Source organism: Octopus sinensis, linkage group LG8, assembly GCF_006345805.1.
Source record: "Octopus sinensis linkage group LG8, ASM634580v1, whole genome shotgun sequence".
Classification (NCBI taxonomy): domain Eukaryota; kingdom Metazoa; phylum Mollusca; class Cephalopoda; order Octopoda; family Octopodidae; genus Octopus; species Octopus sinensis.
Genome location: NC_043004.1, coordinates 27,704,488 through 27,728,166, shown reverse-complemented (window position 1 = coordinate 27,728,166; position 23,679 = coordinate 27,704,488). Strand labels below are relative to the sequence as shown.

The 23,679-nt window shown below is 35.3% G+C and overlaps 1 protein-coding gene across 1 annotated transcript in view; it reads right to left on the bottom strand.

Moving 5' to 3' along the window:
- Window positions 1-23,679, bottom strand: part of LOC115214780 (plexin domain-containing protein 1-like) — a 98,818-nt gene that overhangs the window by 61,677 nt on the left and 13,462 nt on the right. The window contains exons 2-4 of the mRNA XM_029783811.2: window positions 11,123-11,245; window positions 9,532-9,601; window positions 2,566-2,688 (exon numbers count right to left, since the gene is read on the bottom strand). Of these exons, the coding sequence (XP_029639671.2) occupies window positions 2,566-2,688; window positions 9,532-9,601; window positions 11,123-11,245 (316 nt within the window). The remainder of the gene's footprint in view (window positions 1-2,565; window positions 2,689-9,531; window positions 9,602-11,122; window positions 11,246-23,679) is intronic.

Sequence of the window (23,679 nt, the reverse complement as noted above, 5' to 3'; positions counted from 1 at the left end):
TGACCTAAATTTTAAACCACAATAGTTTTAAGGTAGATTTTAAGTCTGTTAAATTTAGCAAAAGAAACCAATATAAAAAAAATTCAATATTAAGTTGATACACAAACAAACTAAATTTTAAATAATTTTTTTTTAACTAAAGATATATTTAGGAAGCATGAATAGTTTGTTTTGATCTTCATATTTCATTGAAGTGCTTCTTAGTAAAATATCCATAGAAAAGAAAGGAGAAACCAGAACAATGTTGATGAGAGGTAATATCTCTCTTTTCCTTGCTCCAGTCATTTGACTGTGGCCATGCTGGAACACTGCCTTTTAGTCGAGCAAGTCGACCCCCAGGACTTATTCTTTGTAAGCCTAGTACTTATTCTATTGGTCTCTTTCGCCGAACCGCAAAGTTATGGGGACATTAACACACCAGCATCGGTTGTCAAGCGATGGTGGGGGGACAAACATACACACACACACACACACACACATTATACGATGGGCTTCTTTCAGTTTCCATCAACTAAATCCACTCCCAAGGCTTTGGTCAGCCTGAGGCTATAGCAGAAGACACTTGCCCAAGGTGCCACACAGTGAGACTGAACCTGGAACCATGTGGTTGGTAAGCAAGCTAGTTACCACACAGCCACTCCTATGCCTACACCTAATATACATATTTATCTAATATTTCAGTTGAATAAACCAAATCATGAAATAAGGGACAAGTTCAATATACAATACAAAACTGCTGTGACACGTGAAGATTTGAACAGTGTTGCTAATAAATCAGGGCTAACTTTTGAAGATTTATACAATGTTGCTAATTAGTGGAGAAAATTTACAAATTGTTGCTAATAAATCAATGATAATGGTATAGGTGACTAAATCCTACACATTAACTTTATCACAAAAATTCATTATGGTTGTTAATTTAAAATCCTAATTGGTTAATTTGCTGCTGTTGTTTTTATAAAAAAAAATTTAAATACGTCTAAGGCAAATATTTTGAATGATTTAAACAGAGTTGGTTGCTTTAGCTATCCGTTTCTTCCATACTAGTGGCTAGTTGATAATTTTGGCCCTTTACATATTAAAGCCAATTGTTTCAAAGCTGGACACCTTTCTTATTGACAACCTTTCAAACATGAAGTATGAAACAATGAGAGATCCTCTACAGGTCAGCTAACTTGTTCAAAATAGTAGACAATTCTCTCTCTCTCCAAAGAAAAGGGACATTTTGGGTATATAATCTTAAATACACTGAGTCAAAAGAAACGATGGCCATGTCTGGATCAGAGCTGAACCATGACAAGAACTATTTGATGTAGCAGTTGTTGTCTGTCCAACAGATTTTAAAAAGGAGAGTCTCAATGTAACAACAACCATTTTTTCTATTCTTTAGTAAATGTAGTCACATAGTTGGAGTAAATGTTTCTACAGTTTGATCCCTGCCCTGCAACTGACAACTACCAAACACTGTGACTGTTACCATAGAGAAAGATCAAACATATTTGATCCCAAAACACAACAGTTTTCTTGTATCTTGTCCAGGAGTACAACAGAATGACTAAGGTTTGACCTCATGTCATCAGACTCCTGTCTTTATTTTAAAGACTCTGAATTAGATTTCCAGCTTTGGGTTTAACTGAGAAATTGAGAAATCAATTTTGAACTTCATTATCAATGAATCAACATTGAATTCACAAGTCTACAAGAGAACATTTAAAGTCACATGAGTTTCCAAATATAGAAGCCAAATCTTTCTCAAATTAGACTGTCTTAAAAATAATGAACAAACATGTAGTCCTAATACATTTTAGCCAACACACTATGTAACAAGCAGATGAAAGCACGTTGTTATTGTAATAACTGTCTGCTAGGGAGATAATCATTTCTTCATGTCTGGTGGGATTAGAAATTTTGAATTTGAAATTAAAGAATAAGAAAAGAGATGCATTATATATTTTTCTTTTATTTGATTTTTGTTTATTTATTATGGAGTGCTTAAATTTTCTAGTCAGCAGTAATAATGTACAGTACTATTTCATTCTTTTTAGAAATTGCTAGCATGACATAACCTGAGATATATTGAACATTTTATGAAGCAAGACGTTCTCTTAGATGGAAAACAATTACAGTCTGGAAGAAATTCATGGAATGTGCTTTTCTTTTCTTTTTTTGTTATTTCTTATCATAGAGAGTTAGTAGCTGAACAATCAAAGAGTCTTGTCTACATACAAGGTAACTTTTCCAGGGAGTTATACCTTATGTTAAAATACATTTATCTTTAGATAAATGTTCCTCATCATAGACATAATGTATATACTTAGATATCAGTAACAAAAGAATTTAGAGGAAAATTACTGAATATATAGATTATTTCCTTTATTAGCTTGTAGAAGCTTCCTTCAAATAGATAATTAGGATATCTATAGTTAATATTGAAAACTGGCAAATGTGAAAGAACAGAAATCTATTTCAGAAGCAATTTGACTTTCTGGTCTACTCCTATTGATATTTGAATAAAAAATAATTTTAATTCTGAAAATAAAAAATAAAATAAAAAAGAAAGCTTACCAGTATCGAGGATTCTTATTTCTGAACCTTTACCAATGGAGGTATCAAAGTTTGCCATGAGAGGTGCAATGTACTGTGTTGCTGTTAGCCATTTGTGTAAAAATGGACTCATGTAAAGAAAACCTATAAAAGTAAATATATCAATACAGTGATAAATTTAGTGGATGAAGAGAAAAGAGAGAAGAGAAAGAGGAAGAAATAGAGGGAGATGAAAGAAAGATAGAGAAACTGAATGAGGAGTCATTGGCAAATGAATACACACACACACTCACATATATATATATAGGAAAACATTATGTATATGGTGTGTGTGAAAACAAATTAAATACTGATATAAATTAGTTTCATCTGCCCATTACTCTTAAAAAAAACTATCATAAATTAGTTTCAACCAGCCACTAAACACCAGGAAAAAAACGTCTACAAACCATTTCCACTCAGCCACTATCTCCAGTATAAGAAAAAAAATTGTTACAAACCAGTTTCAACCAGCCATTCTAACCACTTTGAATGTATTTATTTCTATGAACTAGTTTCAGTCGACCAAAATGGCCCTTTAAGCAACTTCAGAAAGATGTAAAGACTTGAGAACAATTTCAAAGGAGTTAATTAACTCCTTTGAATAGTTTTGTATAAATCTCAGATGAAATGATAGCTTGACAAGAAGGACATTTAATAACAAGACCAACACAAACAGAACATAGCTTAATAATATATATGTGTGTGTATATATATATATATATATATAAAGGAAGACAAGTAAATAAACTCATATAAAGCACTTATCACCAGTTGAATTATTGCGTTAAGTGCAGTACACTGCATAGAGTGAGTAAACATTTTAGCCTTATTAATCATCAAAACCATAGTCTGGAATAATTCCACTCAACACTGGGTATCACATTTTCTACATCTAACACAGTGAATCAATTTAAACAAACAATTAAGAAGTCTTCTCTCCTTTACTTTCTGCACACATACACACACACACACACACACACACACACACACATACATATATACACATGTGTATGTGAGTGTGTGTGCACACATGTATCATCAATGTTATTGATTTTATCTAGTTTCAGAGTTTCCATGTCAAGATTCGTTTGTCAAGGTACTTTAAGAAATCAAATATAGTTGGCAAGTAATTTTGAACATACGCATAAAAAGTCAAACGATATTGGGTATGAGCAAGAGTGGTTGGCAAAGCCATTATTAATTTTTATTTTAATTAATCTTATTTTTAATATTAACCCAAAGTTTGAGTATATATATGAAAAAATAAAATAAAAATCAAACCAAGAGAAAATAGACAATAAACTCAGAAAATATTTTAAAAATATTAATAAAAAATATCTAATTTAATCATTAAATCAGATCATATCACCATGATACTAATGTGAGATGCTAAGTCTGTTTAATATTTAAAAGTAGTTTTATAGAGTATTTCAAGTGAATTGATGCTTTCTATTGGCTCATGTGGAATTCTCTAGTGGAGGATTGGTCAAGTAATAACTGGACAGAAGGAGAACTTGTTGAATTGGATAGAAAGTAATAACAGAATTCATAAAATTATTAGTATGATGAATTAATAATACCATAATTTATAAGGTAATTAGAATTGTATTTTCCCAATTAAAATATAAAAGTGAGAGTACTATTATCATAATCACCATCACTATCTTCACCACCACAACCAGCTTTAACATCATCACCACCACCATCATCATCATCTTATCGTTTTAAGTCAACTTTTTCCATTTTGGATTGGAATCATTTCTAGCATAATTTCCATGGCTGGCTTCATTTCTGACCACCAACCACATTTAAGCCTGGACTACTGCACGTGCATGTGTGAGTACATATGAGATGTTGTTGAATGAGAAAAACTGTGGCCAAAAGACAGGTTACTAAAAGCAGACCCAGCTGTTGCATGCCTTTTGTATTTAAAACAACTATATCTGGTACAAATATTCTACCTGTTTTATGTTCAAACTGGCTGGATCTGGCACATCACACCTACCTTACAATGTCATTCTAAGGCTTAAAAAAATCATATCATCAAAATCTCAAAGCTACAAAATAATGCATAATTTGTTCAAAATAATGTGAATAAATGAGCACTACATTTGACAGAATAAAATGAATAGAAAAGGGTTAAAGATATGAAACCTAGGAAAGCAAGGGGGGTATCAAGGATAATTGATAAGATACAGAACCTGTGCCCAAGGGAAATGTGTTTCAGACATTCAAATAATGCTGGGAGCAATTATCCCTAATTACTGGAAGAGCAGTATCACCATGAACTGATAAAAGAGGAACAAAGAAGTTTTCGAATGAAGCAAGGAGAAAGGCATACGATTGATGGCCCCAATCAGACAAATGGTAGGCAGCTATAGCCGAGTTAATCAGGAAGATAACTTCAATGAAACCATGAATATCCCCCTCTTTGGGTAACAAAAGCTTTTTGTCAAGAACAACACATTATATAAAGCACTCGCTGATTTTGAAAATCCTTTAACAGGGTACCAAGTTTTGTAGTCTGCTGGTAGCCAAGAAAACTAGGAGCAGGGACAGTTCAACCAATGAGCATGTTTGTATCAGAAAAGTGATTCATCAACAGATCCAACAAGGAATTTAATATTCCTCAGTCCACTTCTGTTTATGAGAGTTCATGGCTAGCTGTCCATAACAAATCAAACATGTTGATGATCTCAACAAAGCATGAGGAAGAGGAGTTTCTAACATGGAAGCAAATTGTGAGTCTCAAAGGTTAATTTAGTAAAGATAAAAGTTAGTTTCGAAATATGTTGTTCGCAAGAACTCAGCTTTGTCACACAAGATGAAAATTAATATATTGATAGCAGACTTAGGATAATGAACAATGTGTCCCCACTATGCAAACCCTATGAAACGAAGGTACAGAACTTCATGCACCATAAGCAATTCTCTGGATATGATAAAAAAGATAGGGTTTGAGTATACAGGGGTGCTAGAAAGAAGTTAGATAACATTATATGTAATGATACCAGTGGTACCTGCCCTAGATATAGAAACAAGAACTTGTGACAAAGCAAACAAGGTGAACACGTGATATAAAACCAACAAATATCAAGGAGTGATGTTTGTAGAGGCCACAGCCCATAGAGAACTAGCTCGTAGATTTAAGAAAGCTGCAAAGGAGACCGAACTCAACATTAAGATTGTTGAAAGGCCAGGGAACTCCGTCAGATCACAACTGTGTAGGACGTACCCCTTTGAGAATACCATATGCACCAATGATAACTGCATGGTATGTAGGATTAGAACTAGCTTTAACTGTAGAACTCGAAATGTAGTCTACAGCATAAAATGCATAGAAGGTGCTTGTAAAGACATGAACATGACATACATAGGGGAGACATCTAGGAGTATTGCAGAACGACTAAATGAACATTTGAGACAATATGATGACAAAAAACAGTCCTCCATACTATACCAACATGCCAAGGACCAAACATGGAGGCAACCTGGGTCAACTTGACATCAGCATTTTATCCAAGCACCCAAAGGACCCAACACTCAGACAAATACAGGAGTACGTCCTCATAAATGAAACACCCCCAGTACAAAATAGGAAATATACGTAGTAGATATCATACCCCCATACCCACAGTTTATACAGGTAGAGTAAAATAGGTAGTGGGTTGTTATGTAGATAGATGTATGTGTGAGTATCTGTATATGTGTATATGTATATGCTCATGTATGTAGGTATATGGATATGAATGTAAACAGATAGCCATACAGACGGATATGTTCTTAGGCTATATGAACAGAGAAGCACACATACGCAAATGGAGACTGAAACACATGACCATATATATACACACACAACTCACTTCACACAAGGAAACATATGGAGACACACATCCACACATGTGGGGATACACATCCATACATACAGACACAGTACATAGTTACAAAAAGACCCCATACACACACACAAAGAGACAGAGGTACACACACACATGCAGACACATAAAAACACACAAACACATGAATATATAGAATACAAACATACACACACGCATGCATGCATACACAAACATGCATGCATGCATACATACACACACACATACATGCAAGCATACATACATTATTTTAGTATCCATGCATACATATATATACACATATATAGGTAAAGACACAGAGATTGTAGATATATATAAGTTTCACAGTCGTTGTGCTTATTTTACACACAAATATTTATACATGTGTGCAGGTGTAAATACATACATACATATGGAGAAAAAAAAATTCTTTGTCCAACCCATACCAGCAAGGAAAACATGCATATACATATACACACATTTCTTTAGTTGATAACAGTACAGCCATCTCTATGTAACTAAATGGTATAGGATGCAGAACAGCATTTCTCCACACAGTCACACTAAAACACTTATATAGAAAGCCACCAAAAGAATATTGAACACATTTATCCTGACATAAACTGTCAAAAATCATAACAACAAGAGATTATTATTATCCAGAAATATATGTAGAACTATATTCCTAAGAAATAAGAACTTTAGAGTCTATAACTAAATCCAAATGATGTAATTCTTTTTTCAGTCAAAATGTTATATTGCTGTCAAGGTGGCCCAGAAAGTGTGTCAGAGAGACCAAATTAGAATATATATATATATATATATATATAAAAACAACAAAAAAACACCTAATATTTATACTGAGGTCACTTACTAAATAAATACTGTGGATCGTAGTGACACAAAGATGCTAATATATTCTATGATTTAAGGCAGTGAACTAGCAGAATCGTTAACATGCCGGGCAAAATGCTTAGCAGCATTCTGTCTGCCTTTCTGTTCTAAGTTCAAATTTCACCAAGGTTGACTTTGCCTTTCATCTTTTCATAGTCAATAAATTACTAGCTGAACACTGGAGTCGATGTAGTTTGCTTACCCTCCTCTCTCTCTCTCTCTCTTTTACTCTTTTACTTGTTTCAGTCATTTGACTGCGACTATGCTGGAGCACCGCCTTTAGTCGAGCAAATCGACCCCGGGACTTATTCTTTGTAAGCCCAGTACTTATTCTATCGGTCTCTTTTGACGAACCGCTAAGTGACGGGGACGTAAACACACCAGCATCGGTTGTCAAGCAATGCTAGACGGACAAACACAGACACACAAACATATACACACACAAACATATACACACACATACATATATACACATGTATACGACAGGCTTCTTTCAGTTTCCGTCTACCAAATCCACTCACAAGGCTTTGGTCGGCCCGAGGCTATAGCAGAAGACACTTGCCAAAGATGCCATGAGTGGGACTGAACCCGGAACCATGTGGCTGGTTAGCAAGCTTCTTCCCACACAGCCACTCCTGCACCTAACTTGCTGGCCTTGTGCCAAAATGTGAAACCTATATATTCCTTGATTACAATATTTCAGCATTTGATAGGTATATCATCATCATCATCACTTAACATATATTTTCCATGCTGGTAAGGCTTGACAGGAACTGGTAAGGCCAAGGGCTGCACCAGGTTCCATAGAATAATTTAACATAATTAACTACATTAAAATAAAGGAGTACAAAATTGACGTCAGATTCCTGGTCTATATATCTGTACAGAGTTTAGAATTACTGTTAAGGTCATCTCTACATATCATGTAATTTAAGTGCACTGCTAACACAGTAGTACATGGTATTGACTTATAAAAATGTTTAATATACTTTGTAGCATATTATGGTTGCATAACGAAATACCTTGTGCCTACAAGTCATTAATATTTAGGATTACTTTTATGAGTCAGTGATGAGAAGTATATACTTATGTGGTTCATAATAGTACTTATCTGAGAAATAATTATAGATCTATCATGAACATTATATAATTATTGAATCTTATGTCAGTTATGTAACAATGAGTAGCAAGGGTAAAGTATTTATATGAGTTGATAGCATTATAATATAGAGGTATAAAATTAGACAGCCATATAGTAATTTTTAAACAAAGTGATAATATGATACAAAATGATATTATAATGTAAATGGTAATATGAGATGATACGATAGGGTGAAATACTAAGATCAAGTAAATTAATAATCTTAAATGATAAAGCAGATAACACGATAATGTGGAAAGATAAAAAAAAACATATTTTTAATAACCATCATAAAATATTTGGATTTGATAGAGAGAAACTGAAAGAAGCCTACCATATATATATATATATATGCATGTATGTATATATTTGTGTTTTTCCCCCCACCACCATCGCTTGACAATTGATGTCGATTGTGTGTTATGTCCCCGTAACTTAGCAGGTTGGCAAAAGAGACCGACAGAATAAGTACTAGACTTACAAACAATAAGTCCTGGGGTCGAGATAGCTTGAGAGGGCTAGTGAGTTCTGCTTCAAGGGGGGTTTAAAGAGGTTTCTGAATGAATAAATATGCTGATGATATATAGATTTAAAATTATCGGTGAGATCAACATGATTTCATTGAAACAATATTTTCTTTTTCTGAGTAACTTGAGTTATGAAGTATCTTTTGATTCAACTGCATACACCTACCATAGACGTGTGCACACACATAAACACAAACACACAAACATATATGAATGTACATATACCCAAAATAGTTGTAAATAATAGAATAAACTAGATTTCTCAGTTCAGATTTTCTACACCAACCACTTATTCCCATCATTTACTCAATATATTTTGCGATCACCTTCAAACTGACATGAATGTTGATGACTGCATTAAAAGAAAAATTTCCTAGTCCAAACCCAGCAAAAGTGGGTGTGGGGAAATGCATAAAGGAATGTGTACAAAGAAGTTATGACTGTCACTGATTCAATGAAAAGTCATCAGCAGATATGATGTCTAGAATCGTAAAATAATAACAAAACAGTAAGAGAAAACTTCACTTACCTCCAGTAGCTATGGTTAAATTCACTACAGTATGTCCAAAAAATTTAAATTTGAAATTTATTTTCACTGGCTGAGAAATGAAAAGATATAAATTTTTATAAAACATGTTTATAAATTTAACAGCTCAACAATCTTAAAATAATTTGTAAACAATATTTTCTTTTAAACAGCATTTCTGCACAGGTCTTAAACTTACATTTAGAATTATAACAAGACACTATTTGTAGGGGGTCAGTAACAGATTGACAGGGTAAGAGATTAGAGGTCAGCTAGAATAATGGCCAGAGAGTACTTGAAGATTATTAATAGAGGTCAGTTAGATAGACTGATGTTTGTAGAGGTAAATGAGAGATAATGTCAATGAACACAGAGTACAGTTCACGTATATTCTTGCTCATAATGAAAGGCTATATGAAGAGACCATATTATGAAACATGCTCTTTCTTCATTAAGGCAGATGAGATTAATTGGAGAGAGATTTTCTTAATTTACTTATTTTTCTCAGCCAATGAAAATAAATTTCAGATTAAAATATTTTGTGTTGTGTGAGGCAGTTGCTCTAATATAAGACATGTTCAGAAAATGATAACTAGCTGAACCTAAAGCAATTCTAAACCGCAAAAATTAAAACCTATAATGTGTCAATTCTATATGGAAATAAAATCTTCGTTTGTACTGAACATATTTGCAAAATGTTAACAACAGATATATGGCCAGCCAAAGCATTCCAACTAGGACCATTTCTTTGTTTTTTAGCTGATGGTGTATCTAAGCCTATATCATTCTGTGAGACGATATCTTTTTTTAAGTAAAAAAAAAAAGTGATACGAGAGAGATTTGGCAGCTGTTTCAAGTAAATCTAGGACCATCAGAGGGGGAATTTCTCGATGACTCAAGGAATCATTATATTCCAGAGATTAGAAACTATCCTGATTTTAATCTAAGAATTATGTTTCTGGTGAAGAAAGAAATCAAATGAAAACTATCTATAGAAAAGGTATTTAAACAAATTAAAATTGTCAGACTTAATACAACTTTGTTTCACATTCTATAAAGCCTTGTTAATATATTTTGCAAATTGTTTTGGATCCACTGTGAAAAGGGGAGACAGTTGTTAATGCATAATTCTAAGGACACGCAAGATATTGGCTGTCAAACTAATAACAGAATAGAAAAAAAGAAATATAAATGGAAACAAAAAATAGATTTAACTAAAAACTATTACTGCAAATGTCTACGAAATTATAGAAATAGCTACATTGAAAAACCAAATGCTTGAAGTAACACAAGGGATCAGGTCTTAAGATATCTAACACTTCATTTGACAGCTATGCTAAACCATCTTTATTACACCAAAGTCTAACTATGTATTTTACAGGTAGAAAGTATTTGAGTTGATTAATCTTTACTGACACATATAAATTTCAGCCTAATCACACACACACACACACACACACTCAAACAATTAAACCAAAACCATACAACAGCTTTCATATATCATGAAAGAAAACAAGCTTAAGGCTTTCTGAAACACCTAATATATTTTGATTTTTAATGTAAAAGAACAAAGAGATCTTTAAATAACACTTACAGCAGCCACTCTGTGATTGTTAGATAAAACTCTGTGGTTACTGAATGGCCCATCATCCATGTTTATCCAGTGCTTATTGAGTTCCTCTTGAATGATTAACGACTTATAGTATCTGTGATTATCCTGCAACAGGAAAAAAATAATTGTAAATATGACAATAATGAAATAACAACAGAAACAGTGGTAATAATAAATTTTTCGGACTTAAGCAGAAGGATGGCAATTTAGTTGGGAAAGCACAAGTTGATGCAGTCAACTGCTATTATATTTTATCGACACTGTGAAGTCAAACTTTGCCTTTCATCCCCGAAGAGATGAAAAGCAAAAGGAAAGGAATGCAGCAGCAACGCCACCACCAGGTATACTTAATGCAATTGTGAAAATGTTGTTAAAGAGACCATATACCAGTCACTGGTTTATAGTCAATGAGGGAGTACAAGCAGATATCATAGCCAATAACTTCCAGAATAGCTAGAGTGTTGTTAACAAGAACAAGAGAGCTGCTTCAGAGTGAAGCAATAGCAGGGATAACAAACTGAAAGACCAAGTTATGATAACAGCATAAAGAGTTCAAATACAACTGATTGAGAAGATGATTAGATGCAACACAGTTCAGATTTATGCCAGATTGGTGGCAGGGGTCACTGAATCCCACTTCTTAGACAACAATAGGACTTGACGACTTGCATGTGTGTGTGTGTGTGTATATAGGCGGCGAGCTGGCAGAAACGTTAGCACGCCGGGCGAAATGCGTAGCTGTATTTCGTCTATAGTTACGTTTCGAGTTCTAATTCTGCCGAGGTCGACTTTGCCTTTCATCCTTTCGGGGTCGATAAATTAAGTACCAGTTACGCACTGGGGTTGATGTAATCGACTTAATCTCTTTGTCTGTCCTTGTTTGTCCCCTCTGTGTTTAGCCCCTTGTGGGTAGTAAAGAAGTATATATATATACACACACACACACAGACATATATACATTGACATGCACATTGGGTATGAGGTCGTGAAAGTCAATGATTAATGTTGGTGGTTGATGAAATCCTTTTGTTTGTCTCCTTAACTGAGGATAAATCAGCTATTTATTTTAATGTCTTTTTAATTACACTTCCTAACACCACTGTGTCTGTAGAAACCTCACATTACTTTGGTGTCTAAATTTGAACCATAAATTAAATTGCTAAATCAATTCAGATTTTCCTGGAGTATATTTCAATAATCTTTTATCTTTGTTTCTTAATTGCCAGTTTTAGACCATGCCTTCTAAATCTGTTACAAATTTGAATGTAGAACTTGAAAGCAACATTAAACCAATAAATGTTGCTCTGTCTAGATCAGTGGTTTTCAACCAGGGTTCTGCCAGTACAGTCCAGGGGTTCCACAAGAAGTTACATAAATGCTAAACGACAGTAATTTTTAATTCTCCTGTGCAGATATCTATGTACATGTTAGGCCTATGTGTACATCTACGATTTGCACACCAGCGTAGATGACCCTCATCCTTGGTGTGTACATGTACGTGCACATCTACGAGTTGCATGCCAACTTAGATGATGGTTTAGTTTTCTTTTGTAAAATACGAGTGACTATATTTGGAAGAAACATTTTAACTGTGTAAGCCATTTAGGTGTTGTTGTTAATATGCCTTTTAAAAGATCTTTAGCTTTTTAAAAGGCGTTTTTGTAAAATCTTTTTCTTGTATGACGTCTATTAATATTTGGTGAAATGTCAAGATTAAAAAATTCGAAAGAGAGTTGAATTACATATGTAGAATAAAAAAAGAAATAGGGAAACTGATACTAAATTATAAGATATGTAAATATGCATAACTATTAGTTCCTTACAAATTTCTGAATTAGAACAATGAACAAATAAACGACATTTTAAATTCAAATCCGAAAATCTATTTTATTATTATATGCATATTGTTTAAATATAATCAAATACCTATTACTAAAAAAACATTAATAAAAATAGCTAAATTTTACATCATTAAACTTGCTACACTTTAAAGATCATTTTGTCCTGCCACTATTTGGTTTGCTTTTATATATTATATATATTATATATATATATATCTATATATATATATATACCATTCTGCTTACTGCTTTCTGAAAAAACGTAAGTTAGATACATATGAAGAGACACAGGGTCTGAGGCAGTCTGTTGAAGCTGCAGCCACTGCAAGTAATGCTGCCTCATCGAAATTACCAAGAAATGATGGAAATACCCTGCAACTAAAAGTTCGTCAATATTGTGAAAACTACATAGCTCTGGGATTTACTTGGACTGGAAACCCAAACTGCCCTTAACCTTTGTGTACTATTTCTGGGGAGAAGCTGGCTAATAGTGCTATGGCACCAGCCAAACTGAAACGACACTTAACGACTAAACATCCAGAGTTGTCAGGCAAAAAAGAACAATATTTCAAAAGAGAATTGGCATTTAATAAAAGGCAAGTTTCTATGTTTGCCAAAAAGTTCAAGTTGAATGACAAGGACAAGAAGCAATGATGAAGCTATTGTAGAAGACATCCTGTGTTGCAAAGAGTTGCCAGAAACAAGAAAAGGACAAGATGTATTTGATGTTTTAAATTCATATTTAGAGTATTGTGGATAGAACTGGAAAAACTGTGTTGGTATTTGTACAGATGGTGCCCCTGCAATGACAGGATGTCTTAAAGGCTTTGTCCCAATCGCACAAAAACAGAATCCAAATGTTTCATTCATAGAGAAGCACTAGTTGCTAAAACTCTTGGACCTGAACTAAAATCTGTATTGGATATGGTAGTGAAAATAGATAATTACTTCAAAATGAGGTCACTTAAATGTCGATAGTTTGCGAAACTTTGTGTGGGTATGGAAGCAGACCATTCCACCTTAATCCAGCACACAGAAATACGATGGTTGTCAAGGGGAAAAGTATAGTCTCGTTTTTACGAATTAAGAGAAGAGTTATTGACCTTTTGTTTGCAAGAAAACCTGAAAGACTTTGTAGAATGTTTGAGTGATGACCATTGGTGTTCCAAGTTAGCATATCTTGCCAATATATTTCATGAGCTAAGCCTCTTGAACAATGGCATGCAGAGCAGGAACAAAAATATCTTGTCTTCTACTGACAAAATAAATACTTTTCAGAAGAAATTGACAATATGGAAGAAATGCATAGCTGCAGGAAATTTGGAAATGTTTTCAAGAGTTTTTAAAAGGAATTGTCAAGAAACTGCACTACTGATTTTGAACCATTTGCACACTTTGTTAACAAATCTTGACAAATATTTTCCATCGATATCTGTTGACCAGTATGACTGGATTAGAAACCCATTTGTGGAATTTGAGCCATTTGAAGAACAGTTCACATTAACAGAAGAAGAAGAACTTGCCAGTGTTTTAAACGACAGAACATTAAAGTTGAAGCATTCTGAGCTTCACCTGAATGCATTTTGGTTGCTCGTTGGAAAGGAGTATCCTGCAATCGCCCAGAAAGTGCTGTGACTTCTTGTGCAGTTTTCAACCTCCTACTTTTGTGAATTTGGATTTTCAGCCCTGACAACCATCAAGCACAAGAAACGAGCACAATTGCTGTCTGTGGAATATGAACTTCATGTGTGTCTATCAAAAGCATGACCCAATCTTAAAGAGTTGTGCAAGAAACACCAGGCTCAAGTTTCTCATTGAGTTTTTGATGAGAATAAATGTAACCTATTCAAACTAAAGTTTATTAATACATGTTTCAATAATAACTGTAGATGCAAGAATAAAATTGCATATGTACATGACAATTTTTTTTACAGTTTGTGTTTTCATTGTAAATAAATCTGAACGTGAGTATTTTCATTTCATTAATTAAATGCTGTTTTTTTGCATAAGACAATTAAATTATTGCACAGGGGTTCCTCGAGCCAGTGGAATGTTTCCTTGGGGTTCCGCTCCAGCAAAAAGGTTGAAAAGCACTGGTCTAGATCAACTGTTTAAAATCTTACTTGTTCAAAATTTTACCTGACAACATTAAATAATATTTTCTTGAAATAGCTATCGCAAAATTTAACAACCATTCATATTTATTATTCTATACCCACACAAAGGATTCACTGGTGAGTTGGACTGATGATTACAAATTAAATATCGTACTTGCATATATATGCTTTGAAGCCTATAACATTGCTTTATTTCACCATGAGATCCATGTTTGTACCTAACCATTTTCTGAGATCTTATATGTTGATATTCATTGATACACAAAGAATCCTTACAACTAATTCATACACATTCAAATATATATATATTATATATATATATATATATATATCATCATCATTTAACATCCGCCTTCCATGCTAGCATGGGTTGGACGATTTTGACTGAGGGCTGGCGAACCAGATGGTTGCACCAGGCTCCAATCTTGATCTTGCAGAGTTTCTACAGCTGGATGCCCTTCCTAACACCAACCACTCCAAGAGTGTAGTGGATGCTTTTTACATGTCACTGGCACAGGGCCAGTCAGGCGGTACTGCCAATGACCTCGCTCGAATCTTTTTACACATGCTACCGGCACAGGCGCCAGTAAGGCGATGTTGGTAACGATTATGCTCAAATGGTGCTCTTTTACGTGCCACTGGCATGGAGCCAGTTGGCTGCTCTGACAATGATCATGCTCGGATGGTGCTCTTGGCACCCTACTAGCACGGGTACAAGTACCGGTAAGGCGACACTGGTAACAATCACACTCGAATGGTGCCCTTTTATGTGCCACTGGCATGGAAGCCGGTTAGCCGCTCTGTCAATGATCACCTTCGTATGGTGCTCTTTGCATCCTGCTAGTACAGATGCCAGTTGTCGAATTTGATTTTGATTTCACTTGCCTCAACAGGTCTTTGCAAGTAGAGTTTAGTGTCCAAGGAAGGAAAGGTATGCATAAGCGGGCTGGTTACGCTCCTGGCATAGGCTACAGGTTACGGTCTCACTTGGCTTGTCGGGTCTTCTCAAGCACAGCATATTTCCAAAGGTCTCAGTCACTAGTCCTTGCCTCGGTGAGGCCTAATGTTTGAAGGTCGTGCTTCACCACTTCATCCCAGGTCTTCCTGGGTCTACCTCTTCCAGAGGTTCCCTCAACTGCTAGGGTGTGGCACTTTTTCACACAGCTATCCTCATCCGTTCTCGCCACATGACCATACCAGCGCAGTCGTCTCTCTTGTACACCACATCTAATGCTTCTTAGTACATATATATATATATATATATATATATATATATATATTATATATATATAATATATACTAGCAGAGATACCTAGCCTTGATCGGGATTAAAATGGGTTAGTTTTTTTTTATTGTTTTGCCTGTTTCAGTCATGTGACTGTGACCATGCTGGAGCACCACCTTTGGCTGAAAAAATTCACCACAGGATTTATTCTTTGTAATCCTAGTATTGATTTTATCTGTCATCTGCTAAATTGCCAAGTTATGGAAACATAAACACAGCAACATCGGTTGTCAAGCAGTGGTGGGGGTAAAAATGCAGATACACACACACACACAAATATACAACGGTCTTCTTTCAGTTTCTGTGTACAAAATCCATTCACAAGGCTTTTGGTCAGCCTGAGGCTTATATATATATACATATATAGTTCGATTTGAAAACCCCACTAGAATGGGAGAAAGTGCTAATATATGATCTAAGTTATATGATGTATAAAAACATATAATATACAAATAAATATATCTGTAAATATAAAACCATCCGAATTTCTGAGTACCTCATTTCTTCTAATATATATATATACTAGCATTAAAGACCCGTCGTTGCCAGGTCATAGTGCTAGTGCATGTATATATGTGTATATATATGTGTACATATTACATGTACATCTATATATATATATACATCTACACATAAAATACAAAATACAAAGTTATATCTTGATATCGTTAGTGATAACAATACTCAAAATATATAACAGACTGGAATTGTTAGCCCATCTCTTGGAATTTCAATCAATTGTATGTTGTCCTCCCTCTTGTATAGAAGTGTGGCTACAATCCAGCCTACCTCTAATTCGGGGGGTGGTGGCATTTTTAATTTTTTTCCGGGATGTTCTACGTCCCAGATATAAACGTAAAAATAAAATATTTCCACTTTGCAAGTTCGAGTCGAGTACTCCCTTGCACGCTCTGTTGGCTCGAACCTTGTTTCTATTGTGGCGAATTTACCGCCTCTGATTAGATATCTTTCATAGTCGCACCAAGACACTTTCCGAAGGTGCTTTCCTCCATGTTTTCAAATCTTTTTTCTCTACATTGTATACTTTATAGACAATAGTCTTTTCTTTAATTTAATTTTTTATTATCCATCTGGACTTTTCCATTTTTGCACACTAATTTTATTTTTAATTTATTCCCATTCATGTGAAACCACCTATTCAAGTTCAAGTCATTGATGCAATTTTATACAAATTGCTATTTTTACTTTTGTTATGTTACGATTATATTATACTTTAGTTTGATTTTAATTATTACTTACTACATATAATTCAATTGTTATTATTATTTTTATTGTTAAAGTGAAAGTATCTGACATAAAATAGAGAAATGTTTTTGTTTCACTTTTAACACGTAATACTGAAATAGTGGAGAAGATATGATATTGCTGTGGGCTCGCCCTAGGCAAAAAGTTAATTTTGCCGATGACACTCTCCGGACCCTAAGTAAGGCATGTGTAAAATTTGAATGAAATTGGTAGTGTAGTTCTCAAGTTTTAGGGAAACACACAGACAGATACACATTCTCCGTTTTATATATATAAAGATATATATATATATAATATATATATATATATATATATATATATATTATATATATATATATGTATATATTTATGTTTATATATGTGTGCATATATATGTATATATATATGTATATATGTCTATATGTGTATATTTATGTATAAGAGTAAAAAAGAGACAGACAGAAAAAAGGAAAATGTCCGTTACATTTGAAAACTATGGAAATATTTTAAAAAACATTTAATTTAATTTAATTTTTCCACAATTTAATTGTTTTTCATGCTTTACTCTAAGTTGAAAAAGTCACAAAGAATGAAACCAGTACTAAAATGTTCTTCATGATAAAATTATTTTTGCATTTTCTACTTTTCCTTATACATATCAACTCGCGTGTTCTTTTTCAGCCTTCAACATATATACCTATGTATATATACATAGGTGTGTGTGTGTATATATATATATATATATATATATAATCATCGTTTAACGTCCTCTTTCCATGCTAGCATGGGTTGGACTATTTGATTGAGGACTGGCGAACCAGATGGCTGCACCAGGCTCCAATCTGTTCTGGCAGAGTTTCTACAGCTGGATACCCTTCCTAACACCAACCACTCTGAGAGTGTAGTGGGTGATTTTATGTGCCACCGGCATGCGGGCCAGTCAGGTGGTACTGGCAGTGACCACGCTCAAATGGTGCTTTTTATGTGCCACCTGCACAGGAGCCAGTCCAGCGGCACTGGCAATGACCTCGTTCAAATGTTTTTTTCACGTGCCACCAGCACAAGTGTCAGTAAGGCAATGCAGGTAATAATCATGCTCAAATGGTGCTTTTTACTTGCCATTGGTACGGAGGCCAGCTTGTTGCTCTGGCAATGATCACGCTCTTAGCACTCCACTAGTACTGATGCCAATCATCGAATTTGATTTCAATTTCAATTTTACTTGCCTCAACAGGTCTTTGCAATGTCCAATGAGGGAAAGGTATGCATGAAGTGGGCTGGTTGCACCCCTGGCATAGGCCAAAAGGTTATGGTCTCACTTGAGATTGCCGATCTTCTCAAGCACAGCATTTTTCCAAAGGTCTCGGTCACTAGTCATTGCCTCGGTGAGGCCCAATGTTTGAAGGTCATCCTTCATCACCTCATCCCAGATCTTCCTGGGTCTACTACTTACACACGTTCCCTCAACTGCTAGGGTGTGGCACTTTTTCCCAGAGCTACCCACATCCATTCTCGCCACATGACCATACCAGAACAGATGTCTCATTTGCACACCACATCTGATGCTTCTTAGGTTCTGATACTTCTTACGTAACAGAAGCTAACAAGTACTTCTAGTTTTTTTTCCCTGGAATGTGGTAGAAGTTGTTCTCTGCACATTTTCAGTGTTTATTGCTCCTGAGCATCTGCCACATAAAAAAACTATCTTCCAGTTAGCCTTACTTTGATATCGCTGCACCTCTTATATGTCCATAGCTTACACTTGGTACATCTTATATAGTTTCTACCTATGCCTTTTGTACAGGTGGAGCAAGGCCAACTACCTGAAGGGATTTGTGGTTTGCCTGCCTTCCTACATATTAGAGACTTTTGTTTTAACTAGGTTGACTCTAAGGCCCTTCAATTCTAATCTTTGCTTCCACACTTGAAATTTCTCTAGTTCTGATAGTGACTCAGCAATTAGAGCAAGGTCATCAGCATAGAGTAGCTCCCAGAGGCAACCTATCTTGAATTCCTCCATTATTGCCTGAAATACAGTGATAAATAGGACGGGGCCGAGGACTGAACCCTGGTGGACCCCTACCTCTACCCGGAATTCTTCACTGTACTCGTTGCCAACCCTCACCTTACTGACAGCATCCCAGTACATGGCTTGCACACCTCTCACTAACCATTCATCTATCCCTAGTTTCCTCATTGACCACCAGAGAAGGGATCAGGGGACCCTGTCAAAGGCATTCTCCATGTCAATGAAAGCCAGGTACAGAGGTTTATGTTTAGCTAGGTATTTCTCCTGCAGCTGTCTTACCAGAAATTTAGCATAGGTGGTGCTTTTCCCTGGCACAAACCCAAACTGCATCTCATGTAAACTGACTCTCTCCCTAATTAGTTGGGTTATGACCCACTCCGTGACCTTCATTACCTGATCCAATAGCTTGATACATCTGTAATTATTTGTATCTAAAGCATCACTTTTACCTTTGTAGCAGTTTACTATTATGCTGCTACACCAGTCATTGGGTATGACTCCATGTATCACCTAGTTAACTATACAGGTGACTAGGCTATAGCCAACACTGCCAGATATTTTGAGCATCTCTGCAGTAATTTCTGATGGGCCGGGGGTTTTCCCTGTCTTCATACCCTTACTTGCTTTATCTACCAAGGTACTCTCAACTCGAATAGCTGGTCCCTCTGTTGGGTTGACATTCGGCAGACTCATTTTCTCCCATTCATTTTCTTTATTTAGCAACCTTTCATAGTGGCATCTCCAAACCTCTCTCTTTGCAGCCTCATTTAGTGCAAGAGAACCATTGTCCATTCGGACACATTTTTCTCCTACAACATCACAATTCTCTCTCACATACTGTCTTGCAACATGAAATGTGTCGAGACTTTGGTCTTCACGGTGCAGATCATTGGCAAATTTTCCTTATCTGCTTCCCCTCAAGCTAAATAAACCTGTCTCCTAGCTCCCCTTCTTGCAGTCCAATACAATTCCATGCTACCATTATTCTTCCAGTCCTTCCAAGCCTGTGTCTTTTCTCTAATAGCCCTGACTACAACATTGTTCCTCCACTACGTTATTTTGTCTTCTACACCGTGTGAAGCTATATCCCCTTCTATTTCATCAAAGGCTTCAAGTAATATGTCTCTAAATCTCTGTCCATTCGCAGAATCTTTAAGCTTCCAGACCCTTCTCCTCCATGCTGGTCGTCTGAGCATCTACTTAACCCTGATCCTGAAGTCACTAACTATTAATCTATGTTGTGGGGTACATTCTTCGTGTGGGAAGGTTTTGGCATTTATAAGCAGCCATATTTCCCTTTTTCTGGTGAGGATGTAGTTAATATGGCTAGTAGTCTGCCAGATCGGTAAGTGACTGGCAGGTTTCCTGAAGTTAGTATTGCAAAACCATAAGATCATTTGCATCGCAGAACTGCAGCAGCCTGGTTCCCTCCTCGTTGCAGGAACCATAACCGTAGCCTCCATGTACACCATGGAAGCCCCCTGTTTGTTATCCAACATGTCCATGAAGTCACAAAGAGAAGGTCCCTGTCATTCGTCGACAAGGTAGTCTGCAAGAGGGTGTCATAGAATCAGTCTTTATGTCCATCGGGTAGCCCCGGCTGAGGGGCATAGTCCGAGATAATGGTTGCTAACCCATGATGGAGTGCTAATCTAATCTTAAGTATTGTGTCGCATACTCTGACTACCTTGATTACCTTATCTACCCATTTCTCTGCAAGAATAATACCCACACCCCCAACCCCATCAGTGTTCAGTGCCCAGAAAATCTTGTACCTGCATTCTTTGCCTGTGAGGAACCTAGCAGAACCTCCTCTCCACCTTACTTCTTGGATGCAGCACATATCGACACATCTCTGTTCAAGCATCTCAACAATCTCACCAGACCTATCTTTCAGTGAGCTGACGTTGAGAGTGCTAACCCTGAGGTTGTGGGAGGTATGTGCCTGTGAGACCCTGGGACATAGGGGCAGTAGCTTCATGTACCTATATACATATATATAAATGTAAATCAGAAATGGAAAAACGAAACAAAACTATAAATTGACCAATTATAAATTCAATTCAATGTAAATATTTTATAGAAACAAATGGTACATCTCATCAATGACAACTGTTTCCACTTCATTCATAAACAAAGTTTTTCTAGCACAATCAAATCTGTTTGAACATGTAATGATGCCTCATCGGATTAAGATACCTTCTAAACTATTTGACAAAAAATATCAAATGGAAATATTTATAATTTCTAACTCTTTACAAAGACACTATATGAACATGCTTAATCATAAATAAGTAAATAATCTAACTGAAGTTTTGTAAATTCACAACTTTAGCTCAATAACTATTCCATTCTATAATTGGTTTATTGGCACAATACAGACATTTATGTATACACATATTTACACACCTATCATTCATGTATGCATACATACATTTATTTTTTTATTTATTTTATTTTATCTAATTTCAGCTCACGAGCTGTGGTCATGCTGGGGCACCGCCATTTGGTGTTGCTACATGATTTTACTTCACGAATGCTTTTTAGCAATTGCCATTTGGTGCATGAGAGAGTTCGATGCAGCTGCCTTCATCTGCACCTCCTGCTGTGAAGTTGGTTCATCTGGGACACCTGACAAGAAGAGATTCAGTTTTATTTTAAAGACATCTGCATCCACCCCATGCAGGTCTCTCAGGTTCTTTGGGAGGATATTGAAGAGCTGTGGGCCTCTGAAGCTCAGGCTATCACAGTAACTTGTCCTACATCTTGATGGCAAATTTGGAGTCCTTGGCATCATGCAGTGGTGCCCAGTTCTGGCATTTGTGTAACTCTCGATGCCAAAGTTTGGGACAAGTCCTTCCAGGATCTTCCAGATGTATATTATGGCATATCTTTCTCGCCTACGCTCTAAGGAATAGTCTTAATCTCTTGAGTCTTTCCCAGTAGCATATACACACACAAGTTTAATTAATCATCAATAAATATATATATATTTTCCAATTTACATACATATACAATTCATACACACATGTATATATTTTTGTTAGAACATTATTTTATATATATTAATTCAAAACTAAATATTTTAAACTTGACTATGAGAATGTAGGGGAGGTATCTATTGTTCTGTTTGCATAAACAAAACGGAAAACAAAATCAATTTGACCTGTCAATGAAAAAAACCTTTAACTATATACATACATCAAAAACAAAGTAATACAATACAAACGAAACGTCCCACAACCTAACAACGAGCCAAAACAGCAACAACTTAAATAAGATATATACGCTATATCTACATATATACCCCATTATTTCAAAACTCAAATATATATACCTTTATCGATACTCATAAAACAATAGGAAAACGAAACCAACTCTAAACAGGCTTAGAAAAATAAATTATATATACATCACAACCCAAATAATATCAATATCTTTATTGTTTTAGTTTTGATCCGGCCCTCACGCTTACATGTATATATATATATTCATATATGTATATATATTCATACACACATATTATGTGCATATATATATTCATATATATATATATATATATATATATAATATATATATATATATATATTAGAAGGTTTGGAGATGATGTACAGGTATTATATATTAGAAGAAATGAGGTACTCAGAAATCTGGATGGTTTTATATTTACAGATATTTATTAGTATGTTTCATGTTGTTATAAATCATATATCATATAGTAGCGCTTTCGTCCACTCTAGTGGAGTTGTCAAATTGAACCTTTGCAGGAATTTTGTCTCTTTTTATAGCATTATTGAGTGTGTAGGGTGGGGAGAGATATAAGATAGTATAAAAGGGTGAGGAATGGAGAGAAAGTGAGAGAGCGCATGCACAGATGTGTGTGTGTGTTTTTGTATCTGAAAGCTGTGTTAAAGAAAAAGAGAAGGAAAGGAAGGAGAGAAAGATGAAAAAATTTGTTGATATCTGTGCAGCTGGTCAGGCTTTCAATAGTTAGTAATTCTTGGCTTTTAGCAATGGCAAAC